Source organism: Chiloscyllium plagiosum, unplaced genomic scaffold (assembly GCF_037043375.1).
Source record: "Chiloscyllium plagiosum isolate Xiang-an unplaced genomic scaffold, Cpla_swu_hap1 HiC_scaffold_8, whole genome shotgun sequence".
Lineage (NCBI taxonomy): Eukaryota > Metazoa > Chordata > Chondrichthyes > Orectolobiformes > Hemiscylliidae > Chiloscyllium > Chiloscyllium plagiosum.
This window is the reverse complement of record NW_028270146.1, coordinates 32,985,275-32,999,959: the sequence shown is the minus strand read 5'-3', so window position 1 is coordinate 32,999,959 and position 14,685 is coordinate 32,985,275. Positions and strand designations below refer to the sequence as shown.

General features: G+C 40.3%; 1 protein-coding gene across 5 annotated transcripts in view; it reads right to left on the bottom strand.

Annotated features, from left to right (window-relative positions):
* LOC122553432 (proline-rich membrane anchor 1) overlaps nucleotides 1-14,685 on the bottom strand; it is a 165,883-nt gene that overhangs the window by 91,358 nt on the left and 59,840 nt on the right. For all 5 annotated transcript variants that reach the window (XR_015757850.1, XR_006312711.2, XM_087989680.1 and 2 more), the window contains exon 3: nucleotides 12,492-12,621. Coding sequence is in view for 3 of the 5 variants with exons in the window: in XM_087989680.1 (XP_087845806.1) it covers nucleotides 12,492-12,621 (130 nt within the window). In the remaining 2 variants the exon portion in view is untranslated. The remainder of the gene's footprint in view (nucleotides 1-12,491; nucleotides 12,622-14,685) is intronic.

Sequence of the window (14,685 nt, the reverse complement as noted above, 5' to 3'; positions counted from 1 at the left end):
TCCCCCTCCCGGGCCACAAGCCTCATTCCTGATGAAGGGCTTATGCCTGAAACGGCGATTCTCCTGCTTCTCTAATGACCTGCTGTGCTTTTCTGGCACCATACCCTCGACTCTAATCTCCAGTATCTGCAGTCCTCACTTTCTCCACAAGGGGAAATGTCCATTCTATGTCTATTTTGTCAATTCCCTTACGCGTCTTATATATACACATCAATTAGATTGCCTCTGATTCTTCTAAACACTAACTGGTATAGGCTTAAATTGAAAATGTGTTGCTGAAAAAGCGCAAAATTGACGTTTTGGGCATAAGCCCTTCTTCAGGAAACTTCAGGTTCCTGAAGAAGGGCTCATGCCCGAAACGTCGATTCTCCTGCTCCTTGGATGCTGCCTGACCTGCTGCGCTTTTCCAGCAACACATTTTCATCTCTGATCTCCAGCATCTGCAGTCCTCACTTTCTAATAGGCCTAAATTGCTCAGTCTCACCTCAAAACAAACCTTTCATCTCTGGATTTAGTGAAATCTAGGGAATCTAGATACAGAATAATGTAAGCATTTGTTTAGATCTTGCTTTCTTTTTGATTAGATTTTAGGTTTTAACAGATGACAAACCTAATGCACATCTGTGGTAACTAATGATTGACATTTTTAGGAGATTTCAAAGAAAATGGTATCCAACTTTATATTTTACTCTGCTTTAGATTAAATGTCTCATTTGAACCTGATTAAATGAATAAATTTGAATTTTAACTATATGAATCATTAAATGATTGGTTTGGTACTTAAATAATGATTGAATTAATTTAGTGCCGTCAAGTAACAAAGAATTTTGCTTAAATCTATTCTGTGATGAAATATAAAATGAGACATGAAATTCAAAACAAACCTGAATAATTCACTAATCCTGCAGATTGTAATATTGTGACCAATAATGACGAAGGCATTTTTAAAATTCATTCATGGGATGTGAGCATTTCTTGCAAGTCCAGAAAATATTGCTCTGAATTCCCTTTGAATAGGTAGTGGTGATTGACTGGTGCTGTTCAAGAAAGCCTATGTCACAAAGATACTCTCATTGGGTTAGGAGTCCCAGGATTTTACCCCAGCAAGGCTGAAAGAAGGGGATATATTTCTATGTTATAATGGTGTATAAATTGGAAGGAGACTTTCAAGTAGTGCAATCCCATTTCACCTTTGCATTGCCTTGCTTGGTGTACAGTTTGTGCTATGATAGATGGTGTCAAAAGAGCCTTGGAGAGTCCCTGCAGCCACTCTGCTCTGGTGATGAATATTTAATGTGGTGGTTTTGGGTGCCAATCAAGCAACCATACCAGTTGTCTTGTTCATATAGCTATGAACTCCTTGTGTTTTGCTGGAACTGCACTCTTCCAGGCCAATGACGATGATGTACAGTCAAGGACTGTGTTACTAGCTAGAGTTCCCTAACTACTCTTGCAGGTACAGTATTTATTTGGATGATCTAATTAAACTTCTGGTCAATGACTCTAGAATGTGAAAAGTGAAAGCCTTAACATGTTCCATGCTGGTGAATGTTCAGGGATGTTGGATTCATTCATTGGAGATTATCATTGTCTAGATCTATGTTGTACAAATGTTACCTGCTATTATCAGCAGAGTTGATCATGTTATACAATAAATATTGTAAACTGAAAAAGGTGCTAGAGAACAAAATGAAATTCAAAATATACTCCTGCAAAAAGAACAGAAGAGTGACAATCTGCCAACGTTAAAATGGTACATTTTACAGAATTTAAAACGTTATTTCCTAACATTTTAATAACTAATTAGCTTCCATTGTAAGGGCAGATATAGGGATGCTTATTGATGTTTACACGTAGTCAGAAGCTGGAAATTTTGCAGTGAGTAACTCAGCTCTCGATTTCAGAAGACCTGACCACTTTGAATATGGCACAAGTCAGGACTGTGATGGAACACGCTCCACTTGTCTGGATGAGTGAAACTTCAACAACATTCAAGAAGCTCAAGAGAATCTAAGACAAAGCAGCCCACTCATTTTATCAGTATATTCATCAAATTAAAACATTTACTGCCTTCAATAGACTGCTGGATTGTGGCTATAGCATGCATCATCTACAAAGTACATAGCAGCACCTTTCCAAGTTTATTCAACAAAGTATCTTTCAAGCTCATGATCACTACTGCCCACACTTACAAGACCAAAGGCAGATGAAGTTAAAAATCACACAACATCATGTTACAGTACTTTATTTGGAAGCACGAGCTCTCAGAGTGCTGCTCCTTCATCAGGTGGTTGTGGAGTATAAGATCATAAGACACAGAATTTATATCAAAAGATTATAGTGTCACCCCACAATCTGGATTGTAGAACATAGAACAGTACAGCACAGAACAGGCCCTTCAGCCCACGATGTTGTGCCGACCATTGATCCTCATGTATGCACCCTCAAATTTCTGTGACCATATGCATGTCCAGCAGTCTCTTAAATGTCCCCAATGACCTTGCTTCCACAACTGCTGCTGGCAACACATTCCATGCTCTCACAACTCTGTGTAAAGAACCCGCCTCTGACATCCCCTCTATACTTTCCTCCAACCAGCTTAAAACTGTGACCCCTCGTGTTAGCCATTTTTTTTTATTATTAGATTAGATTATTAGATTATTTAGTGTGGAAACAGGCCCTTCGGCCCAACAAGTCCACACCGACCCGCCGAAGCGCAACCCACCCATACCCCTACGCATCTACCTCTTACCTAACACTACGGGCAATTTAGCATGGCCAATTCACCTGACCTGCACATCTTTGGACTGTGGGAGGAAACCGGAGCACCCGGAGGAAACCCACGCAGACACGGGGAGAACGTGCAAACTCCACACAGTCAGTCGCCTGAGGCGGGAATTGAACCCAGGTCTCTGGCGCTGTGAGGCAGCAGTACTAACCACTGTGCCACCGTGCCGCCCACTATTTCTGCGGAAATAGTCTCTGGCTATCGACGCTATCTATGCCTCTCATTATCTTGTATACCTCAATTAGGTCCCCTCTCCTCCTCCTTTTCTCCAATGAAAAAAGTCCGAGCTCAGTCAACCTCTCTTCAAAAGATAAGCCCTCCAGTCCAGGCAGCATCCTGGTAAACCTCCTCTGAACCCTCTCCAAAGCATCCACATCTTTCCTATAATAGGGCGACCAGAACTGATCGCAGTATTCAAAGTGCGGTCTAACCAAAGTTTTATAGAGCTGCAACAAGATCTCAACTCTTAAACTCAATTCCCCTGTTAATGAAAGCCAAAACACCATATGCTTTCTTAACAACCCTGTCCACTTGGATGGCCATTTTAAGGGATCTATGTACCTGCACACTCATTTTATCACTCTATTCATCAAATTAAAACATTTACTGCCTTCAATAGACTGCTGGAATGTGGCTATAGCATGCATCATCTACAAAGGAACTTTGCAGCACCTTTCCAAGTTTATTCAACAAAGTATCTTTCAAGCTCATGATCACTACTGCCCACACTTAGAAGTGTGTTTCTCCACACTGCCAAGAATCCTATCCTTAATCCTGTACTCAGCTTTCAAATTTGACCTTTCAAAATGCATCACCTCACATTTATCCAGGTTGAACTTCATCTGCCAAGAATCCTATCCTTAATCCTGTACTCAGCTTTCAAATTTGACCTTTCAAAATGCATCACCTCACATTTATCCAGGTTGAACTTCATCTGCCACCTCTCAGCCTATCTCTGCATCCTGTCAATGTCCCGCTGCAGCCTACAACAGCCCTCTATACTGTCAATGACACCTCCAACCTTTGTGTCGTCTGCAAACTTGCTGACCCATCCTTCAATCCCCTCATCCAAGTCATTAATAAAAATTACAAACAGTAGAGGCCCAAGGACAGAGCCCTGTGGAACGCCACTCACCACTGACTTCCAGGCAGAATATTTTCCTTCTACCACCACTCGCTGTCTTCTGTTGGCCAGCCAACTCTGTATCCAGACAGCTATGTTCCCCTGTATCCCATTCCTCCTGACCTTCTGAATGAGCCTACCATGGGGAACCTTATCAAATGCCTTGCTGAAGTCCATATACACCACATCCACAGCTCAACCCTCATCAACTTTTCTAGTCACATCCTCAAAGAACTCGATAAGGTTTGTGAGGCACGTATTGATTGCATTTAATCAAGCCATGCTCTTCCAGATGGTCATAAATCCTCTCCCTTAGAATCCGTTCTAACACCTTGCAGACGACAGATGTGAGACTTATTGTGGTCAAGTCTTTCATCTTTTAGAATGGGTTGCAGGTTTTGGTTCATTAATATATAAATCCCAGAACTTCTTTTAAGTCACCTCACATATACTTTATAACAAAAGGTGACATCTCAGCTCAGACAATACATTAAAGGTGTACGGTTAGAGTCTGTCTGTATCCCAATCTTGAGTGAGACTGGTTCTATTTCCAAAGTGGAATTTACAAAATATTACATGGTTTGACTGCCTGCAGATTGTGCAATTTTTGAGCAAAATAAAATTATTCTGCAAATACAAATTCATCCCATAGACTTATATGCATGTGTGCATGCATGAGAGAGAGAGTGGGAGTGTGTGCACGTGTGTGTGTTTGCATGTGTGAGAGCTTAGTACAGTGTGTGCATGAGCGTAATGGAGTATAAGCCTGTGAGAGGTTGTGTGCATGGGTGCGAGTGTGGGAGATATATGAGAGAGGGTGACTATGTAACTGTGTGAGCATGCAAGTGTGTGTGCGTGCGTGTGTGTTTGTGTGAGTGAGAGTGTATAGTGTAGTGGAGTCACCTGTAGTGTGACATGAACCCAAAGTCCCGGTTGAGGCCAACCTCATGGGTACTGAACTTGGTTATCAGCCTCTGCTCGGCCACTTTGCATTGTTGCCTGTCCTGGGGTGCACCTGGGAGGACGCTCACTCGAAGATCTGAAGCTAAATGTCTCTGACCGCTGAAGTGTTCCCCGACTGGAAGGGAACACCTCTGTCTGGTGATTGTTGTGCGGTGTCCATTCATCCGTTGTTGTAGCAGCTGCTTGGTCACGCCAATGTACCATTCCTCAGGGCATCCTTGCCTGCAGTGTATGAGATAGACAACGTTGGCTGAGTCACATGTGTACCTGCTGCATACATAGTGGGTCCATGGGTAATGGTGTTATCCATGTCGACACTCTGGGATACAGACAGCCTCTGACCTCACACCTTTAATGCACTGTCTGAGCTGAGATGTCACCTTTGTTATAAAACCTTAAGTTACCTTGAGAAGGTGGTTTAAAAGAAGTTCTGAGATTTACATATTAATGAAGCAAAACCTGCAGCCCATTCTAAAAGATGAAAGACTTAACAATAATCCGGGTTTGTTCAATATATCATTTCAGTTGCATAACACTAATCTTTTGCTATAAATTCTGCATCTTATGGTTTTATGCTGCACAACCACCTGATGAAGGAGCAGCACTATGAAAGCTAGTGCTTCTAAATAAACCTGTCGAACCATAATCTGGTGTTGTGAGATTTTTACTTTTGTACACCCAGAAAAACACCAGCTCCTCCGCATCAAGGGCAGATGACGCACGGGAATGGTATCATGTTGCTCATGAGCCAGTCATGTAGCAATACCACAGTTTGTTCACTGTGACCCAGTCAAAACCCTGATATTTCCTACCGAACAGTAATGTGTGAGTACCTTCACTACATAAACTGCAGAAGTCCATGATGATTGCTCATCGCGACCACCATTTCAAGGATTATTAATGATTCGGAGTTGCCGGTGTTGAACTGGGGTGTACAAAGTTAAAAATCACACAACACCAGGTTATAGTCCAACAGGTTTAATTGGAAGCACACTAGCTTTCGGAGCGACGCTCCTTCATCAGGTGATTATGGAGGGCTCGATCGTAACACAGAATTTATAGCAAAAATTTGCAGTGTGATGTAACTGAAATTATACATTGAAGAATTGAATGTCTGTTAAGCCTTTCTACATATATTCATGTAGAACTGAGCATTCTCCCTCTGCCCCTCTGCAATCTCTTCTTTTGTTTGCAACCTCTAATCACTATCCTTGTCATACCATTGCTGATCAGGAACTGTAAGTGTAGCCCCATGAGTGGGAGCAAGTTTTCATTCAGAACCTTTTCAAATCCACACCACTCATTCCAAAGGTCAAGCAAATAAAAGCTTTGGTTATCTTCTTACCACACAGTACTTCCAATGACTCTGCAGCAGGAAAGAAAGTCAAAGATATAGTAAGGAGTGGGCCTTTGCAATCTTATTCTGCATCGAATTTGCACATTAGGAATTGGCTGCACCAACACTGCACTGGTGTAAGAAGGGCCCAGCCTTTCCAGTTTCAGTTGTAGTGAATACTGAGATGTTTGTCATCGTGGAGGGCTGCTACAGCATTTCAACTTTCAGGAAGCACCCTTAAGCTCAAACCCAAACAATGCTGTCCATGGCTGCCCAACTGGAATAAACAGGATACTGTACTGATGGTTCTGTTAGGACAGGTCATGTGCCAACAAAAGTACTTCTGTGGATGGAAGTGTCATTTAAAGGGCATAATTTATTGCCCTTGAACTGAGTGACTTGCTTAGCCATTTTTGAGTGCACATAAAAGTCAACCACACCTAGCAGGGAATACTAGTAGAAACTAAGAATGACATGTGCTGGTCCAACTCATCTTGTAGCTCCAGTTGTTTACAATGTGTTTGTATGTGCTTCAAGTATTTTGGTTTGGGATAGCATAGCAGTCATGTTACTCAGCAAGTGAGCCATAGTCCTAAATTACAATCCCAACAGAGCCACAGGTTTAAAATTCAATTAATAAACTCTGGAACTATTATGTTTGTATTGGTAATGCTTAGCACAAAATGACTGGCTGGTTATAAGGATGGAAAGGAAATACTTAGCAGCGATGCCAATAAATACTAGAAAATATCATTCACCCAATGAATGGTAGAAAATGCATGTTTTGTCAAATATGCAACCTAACATGGTTATTGTCACACTCTAGAAACAAGCATGGATCGCACCTCAGCTGATTAATTCTCAAAGTTTAATTGTTTCTGTTGTGCTATTAAACTAATGGGTTCAATTACTACTACATCCCAGCTGGTGGAGATTCGCAGCAGCTCTAAACTACCTTTATGGCATAATTATCTTCATAAAAGGGACAACTGTTGTTTCTTACAGTTTACCCTCTGAAGTACACAAAGTGACTTTTCGTGTATTTATAGGTTATTTTACTAAGCGCTGCATAATGAAACCTTGCCACTATGTATTAATCCTGTTAATTGCACCTTTGTGATACCAAATTGGAGCCACAGCTTTAATAAGTGTACAGCAAACTTTTCTCTGCCAATGTTTGTGATATTCTAAGCATTTCCAGCAAAATTATGAGCACGCCTTGAAATATCTAAAATCATAATACTTGCAGATGACACAAACCTGTAACAACCTAAAATCCAGGAAATACACAGTAGGGTCTTGTGAAATCTGTAGGGAGGGAAGCCAGGTTGATGTTTCAAGTTGTGAACTGACACTGTTCTAATGAAAGATCATGGCCTGAAAGGTTAACTCTGTGCATTTCCATCATTTTCTGTTTTTACTCTTTAATCTTAATCAATTTGAGGAGGGTCAGAATGGGATTTTCAATTTGCGAAACTCTGAACCCAACCAGTCTGGGGCACCTTAGACCACAATTTCAGGTTCAATGCAAATAACTTATTTTGATGTTAGTATATTTTAACCAACAGGGGTTATTTTTGTGTGAGATTGGTCACAATACCTTTTAATTGGCTGTCTGGCTATTTCTCTATGTACTGAAGTTGCTTTCCCACAAGTGAAGCCAATCTGCCTGCATCTACCCTGTCAAGACCCTTAAGAACCTTCTATGTTTCAATAAGGTCTCCTCTCTTCTTCAAAACTCCAATGAGTATGAGCCTAGTCTACTCAACTTCTTAGAAGAAAATATCTCCATGCCCAAGATAACAGTGAACCTTCTCTGGATTGCCTCAAGTTGAAATACGGTTTTTCCTTAGTTAAGGACAAAAACTGTTTACAGTTCTTCAGCTGTGGTCTGACTCATGCTTTGTACAGTTATAGCAGGTCTTTCCTATTTTCATTCACCAATCTCTTTGAAATAAAGCCAACAGTCCATTTGCTTTCCCTTTACCTGCTGAACTTTGATGCTAGTTATTGTGATGCATGCACAGGGACCTCCAATCCTTCTGTGCTACAGCTTTCTGCAGTTGTGCTCTATTTAAATAGTATTCAGCTCTTCGACTCTTTCTACCAAAGTGCATAACATCACATTAAGATTAATGCAGATCCTTGTTTGCTCTCACTATCTCATGATTAGTGGGAGTTTCTACAGAACAGTGACTGTTGGGGGACTGATAGACTACTGAAGTTCGGAGGAAGGGTCACTTGACCCGAAACTGATTTCTCTCCACAGGTGCTGCCAGACCTGCTGGGCTTTTCCAGCAATTTATGTTTTTTCTTTCTGATTTACAGCATCCACAGTTCTTTCGGTTTTCATCTTGTTGTCGTGTTAGAATTTCTGTGTTGGGCCTGCCGCAGTGTTTCAGCAATGCAAGCTAGAGGAACAGCATCTCATTTTCCACTTAGACACTCCACAGACTTCAGGAACCTAAAACTGAGTTCAAAAACTTCATATCATGAGCGATTCCCTTCATTTTACTTACACTCACCCCACCTTGTTCACAATGGTTTGGTCTTAACAGAGCTAACCTACTTTCTACTATTCAAATCTCCCATTAACACCTACTCTGCATCTACCCTCCCTCTGCTATCATAAGCACTCTTTGTGGCTTTTCCTATTCACTTTGTGCACCCTCACCATCCCTTCCACTTGCTCCTCCTTCCCCTTTATAAAAAGCATAGAAATTATAATTTTCCAGCCACCCTCAGTTCTGAACAAGTGTCATGTTGGTTCCAAAGCAATAACTTTGTTTCTTCCTCTATAGCTGCTGCTAGGCCTGAGTTTCTCCAGCACTTTCTACTTTTATTTCCAATCTCTAACCTCTGCAATACTTTGCTTTTATAACATTTAGTGTTAGACATTTGGGAATAATACAAGCATTTCAGGTTGGCCATTAGAAACCTTTTATTTCCATTGAAACAGTCAATCAACCTCCTCTCAAGGTTACTGATGTCAATTATTGCACCATTAACAGAACTAAATGATTTTAATTAAATGGGAAGAGCAAAAACGACATAGTGCAAACCAAACGTTATATATTTCTTTGGCAGATAATTGCTGTGGTGAGCATAACTGTTACACTTTACTGCTGAATAAAATAAATGACAGAAGTGACATTGCTGCCACTTGGAAAGTGTCAAACACACAAACTGATTTTCTCAGTCTCTCATTTGATGTCAAAATAACTGGCTAAGTTCAGAATTAGTGGAACTTAACTACTAATCAATAACCCTTTGTGCCATTCCACTAGAAATTCAAAACTATCAATCAGTCAACAATTCTCCATTCTGTAATAGAATGCAGTAGAGTGAATTACTACCGATCCATCAGAGCTGCTGTTACAAATTCTGGAATCGGGCCCTCACTCCCCCAAGTCGAAATCACAGTCAGGAGAATTCTGTCTGACTTGGGAGAGAGTGCCCTGGGCAACTGGATTTTCATTCCGGTGGGAGCAGGTATTAATGGGAATGGGGCTCACTCTAGCTAAATAGAATTTGGAGGCACCCACAGGAGCTGTGAGGTGCAAAAGCAAACAGTTTTAAGGGTCCATCTCAGTACTGTGGGACTTTGTTGCAGCTGTGATTAAAAACAAGAAACCAAGGAATCAGTCCTCCAATCATAGAGATGTACAGCACATAAACAGACTCTTCTGTCCAACTCGTCCATGCCAACCAGATATCCTAACCTAATAGAGTCCCATTTGCTAGTACTTGGCCCATATCCCTACAAACCCTTCCTATTCATATACCCATCCAGATGCCTTTTAAATGTTGTAATTATACCAGCCTCCACCACTTCCTCTGGCAGCTCATTCTGTGTGAATAGGTTGCCCCTTAGATCCCTTTTAAATCTTTCCCCTATCACCCTCACCTTAGCTCTCACACTCTCTCAGATATCCCCCGTGCCTCACCATGCCTTTGTCCACCCTACAGAATGTAGGTTCTGTTTTAGTGGAGCTGAAGAATATTAAGGGAAAGAGGTCACTAATAGGGATAGTCTTCAGAGTCTCTAACAGTATTCATAATATTAGACACAGCTCAAAATAAAAAATATTGGGTGCCTGAGATAAAAGGTCAATAATCATAGGTGACATTAATCTACATATAAAACAGATTGGCAGTTATAAAGTCTTAGAGATGTACAGCACGGAAACTGACCCTTCAGTCCAACTCGTCCATGTTGACCAAATATCCCAACCCAATCTAGTCCCACCTGCCAGCATTCAGCCTATATCCCTCCAAACCCTTCCTATTCATATACCATTTGGATGTCTTTTAAATGCTGCAATTGTACCAGGCTCCACCACTTCCTCCACCACCAGTTCATTCCATATACGTACCACCCTCTGCGTGAAAAACTTGCCCCTTAGATCTCTTTTATATCTTTCCCCTCTCACCCTAAACCTATGCCCTCTAGTTCTGGACTCCCTGACCCCAGGGAAAAGACCTTGTCTTTTTATCCTATCCTCATAATTTTGTAAACCCCTATAAGTCACCCCTCAGCCTCCGACGCTCCAGGGAAAACAGCCCCAGGCTATTCAACCTCTCCCTATAGCACAAATCCTCCAACTCTGGCAACATCCTTGTAAATCTTTTCTGATCCCTTTCAAGTTGTAGCCTGGGTGAGGCATGCTGACGTGCTGAGAACAAGCTAAATTAGATTTGGTATTTTACAATTTGACAGGATTAACTAATGGCCTCAGAGTAAAGACACCCCTAAGTAGCAGTGAGCACAAAATGATTGAATTTTACACTTTTTTTATTCAGTCACGAGATGTGGAAAGCATTGGCTGAGCCAGCACTAATTACCCATTTCTAGTTGCTCTTGGGAAGGTGGAGGTGAACTGCCTTCATGAGCCGCTGCACCCAACTAAGGGAAACACCTTATTTGCATCTATCCTGCTTATCCCTTTAAGCATTTCGTAGATTTAAATGGCATCAACTCTTTCTCTTCAAAACACTAGAGAACAATGACCCAGTTTTCCCAATTCCTCTTCATAGTACTGTCCCATCATCTGGGAATAAGTCTAGTGAACCTTTATCACACTCTCTATGGTAATAGTATCTTTCCTGAGGTAAGGAAACAACAACTGTACACAGTACCCCAGTTGCAGTCTCCACAAGATCTTATACATTTGATGCAAGACTTCACTCCTCCTGTACTCAAAACTTCTTGCAATAAAGCCTGACATTCTAGTAACCTTCCTAATAGCTTGCTGCACCTATATACTAGTCTTTGAGGACTTATTGACCAAGACACCTAGGTCTCTTTGTACATTTTCCAACCTCTTAACATTTGATATGTACTCTGCAATACTCAGAAGGAGAGTTGTGAAGCATGCAGAGGATAGCAGCCTCCAGGTAAACAGTAAAATGAGCTCTAAGATGACAACAGAAGAGCCAAAGACACATCTTGTGCAGGTGCATAAGATGTGTGTGTATGCCCTAAATGGAACCTGGTAAAAACATGCAAGTTACATGAGTCTCTGACCTCCAAAGTGCTGAAGTGCCTAAGTGATGTGCGGGTTGGTCTGGCAGCAGGCATGGTGATGTGGTTTGCCAATGTTGACTTGGGTTAATGAACGATTCAGGAGGATGGTGGCCATGGAGCATGGAGGGATGTTGTTCTGAAGAAGCAGCTGCATGGTGGCTTGGACAAGTGAGCTGCAGCCATGAGTGCTAGCTCTGGCTTGTCTATTAAAAATTGGTGCTGTCTAATTTCTCAGTGGAGGAGAAGAGAATTGCAAGCAGCTGATGGATGGGGCAAGATTTTAATGAGATGCAAACACACAGAACCAAGGTAGTTGTCACTCAGTGGTGAATTCTGAATTTTTGTGAAAAATTGGGAAAAGTTTTCTCAATGTCAAGTATCGAGATTTCTTCATTCACGTTGTATTTTCCCACCTTTCCTGCACCAGGGAGGGGAACATTCCACCTTGAGTTTACTGAAGTAAGAATACAGAGTATTTTAAAAAACTTACCTACAAAACCTTATTTTATAAGTTCTCCTTAACACTTAATAATAAGCATATTGTGTCACAACTATTACAATAGTAAAATCCACACTGGAGATATATTGAATAAGTTTTATTATAATTCATTAAGGTTATATTTTGATTTGGTTCTTTGGAAACCGACTGTTGAAACAACAAAGGGGATAGTGACAAAAGGAAATACCCAAATTATACCAATAAAACATTCATAAAAGACAAATTATCCACAGAACATGAAAACATTAAGCTTACCTTTTTATTGCTTTGTAGCAGATAATGACAGCTATCACCAGGAAAGCAAGAATGGCACAACTCACTGCGATTAAAATGACCATGTCCGTCCACCAGGGTTTTAATGTAGGATAATCTGTGGGTTTTACAGCTACATGCAAAAGAAAAAAAAAGTTTTCTTTGTATATTAAAAATTTAAAGTCATGCAACAAAGATTGTTTCACACAAATACTGGGAGACAATAATAAGTGTCTCTCCCAGCTTTGAAGATGTGGAATTGTTAGATGTGTAGACTGTTATTGCTGCCAGTTTTCCACAATTCCTGCCTCCAGTACCAGCTCCAGCTTTCATACTTGGCCCTTGCTTTTCTGACCCCACAATGCCAGCAGCATCCCATCTGCACTCACAACCGCATACTAAGTGCCCACTCAGGCTGTCATCTGTGTAATGCAAATGGCACCCTTTACCAAGTGCCCTTTGCTCTGCTGATCCTTTTATGGGATCGAGATGATACATGTGGAAGCTTGATTGAATCCCCAATGTTTACTTGCCTCCTCATAGCCGCTAAGCAATGACAACTTCAAAAACCCACCTGCTCCTTTATATAGTCTACTCTCGCCTTTCCACAAAAAAGGTTTTTAATAATTTTAATTTGTTTAAATTGGAAGGAGAGTGTGAGTCCTGTCCTGCACCTCACCTCAACCCTCTGCTCATAAATGTCAGCACTGGGCTGTCAACTTAATATTCACATGCCACACAATGCAAATTCTTTCAGGCAGCGCCCTCCCCTGACATCCAATTCAGACCCTGAGGAATCCTGAAAATTCAGCCCACAAAGCAGCATTAATTTTGGGCATCGGGGCCTCTCAGTTTTGTAGATATGTCTTGGACGTAATTGCACAACTTTAAATTTGCTGATCAGAAATACTGCTGAGCTTAGCTTTGTTGCGCTGTTTGAAAATTGTACATATTTGTGCAAAAATCTAAGTTTGTCTTTAAATTGTAATTCTTTATTTGATTGTCAATTGGTACAACCAAAAAAACTATTTCTTTAATGTACCAAAGATTCTACAATAACAGTTAATGATGTGTTATTCTGAATAAAACATTTCAGGAGGTTAAATGTTAAACTTAATTTTTATAAGTTTATTATTCCACATCTCATTCCTACACTTTTTATGTACAATCCACATTCAAAAATGACACATCAAATAATAGAATTTAAAATGTTATAGACTGAAACAGACTGATGCAAACCAATTATTATCTAGAATATTGCTCCATCAGACTTCTGCTTAAAATATAGAATGTTACTAATTGCAGGTTAAAGTAGCAGCATTTTGTGACCTGATGCTTCTAAAGGTGAAAGTAATCTCTTGGAAAGGTACAATAATTGACTGTATACTATATACTTAACTCCTTTGGTAATAGCACACACATGCATTTTCCATATGAGAAATTGCACAGAGATTTTTGCAATCTACAATCTTTCCTAAAAATATGTCAAGTCATCAAATTGAGAAAAGGAAATTGCTACTGCTGTATGACAGAGTTAGGAAAGCAAGTGCTAATAAGTCGATCTTACAAAATTTATCACAAAAGTGAAATCGCTGGAAAAGTAAATTGGAAATTTTCCTAAATTATAAGAAAGAGACAAATGAGAAGAAGCCTTTTAGCCTCTGATCTTTTTTCCTGACATAACATAAATTATTGTGCATCATTCTCATTACTGATTCATTAGTGCGATCATTAGCCGTAATCTGTATTGTAGTGTTTTCTTCTAAACTTGTTGAGGGCAATTTTTGTGACACTGAGAGAAGAAAAATACCATCAATCATTGTGTGATACTGTTTCACAAGCATAGTGTTTCACATCCCATTCCTACACATTTAACATATAATCCTCATTCAAAATTGCTATATCAAATGTTATAGACTAAAACAGACTAATGCAAACCAATTGCTATTCATAATATTTCTCCAACAATAACATGCCTATATTTGAGGTTATTTGAGAGACATCTAAAACAAAATTAAAATCTTACAGAAACTCACATTAAGCAAAATGTGATTTCATCAAAATTACCTTGGTATAAGAATTCAAGGGGTTTAGAAGGATATGGGCCAAATGTTGGTAAATGGATATTTGGTCAGTATGGATGAGTTGGACTGAAGGGTCTGTTTCCATGCTGTACAGCTCTACAACTCTATGACCT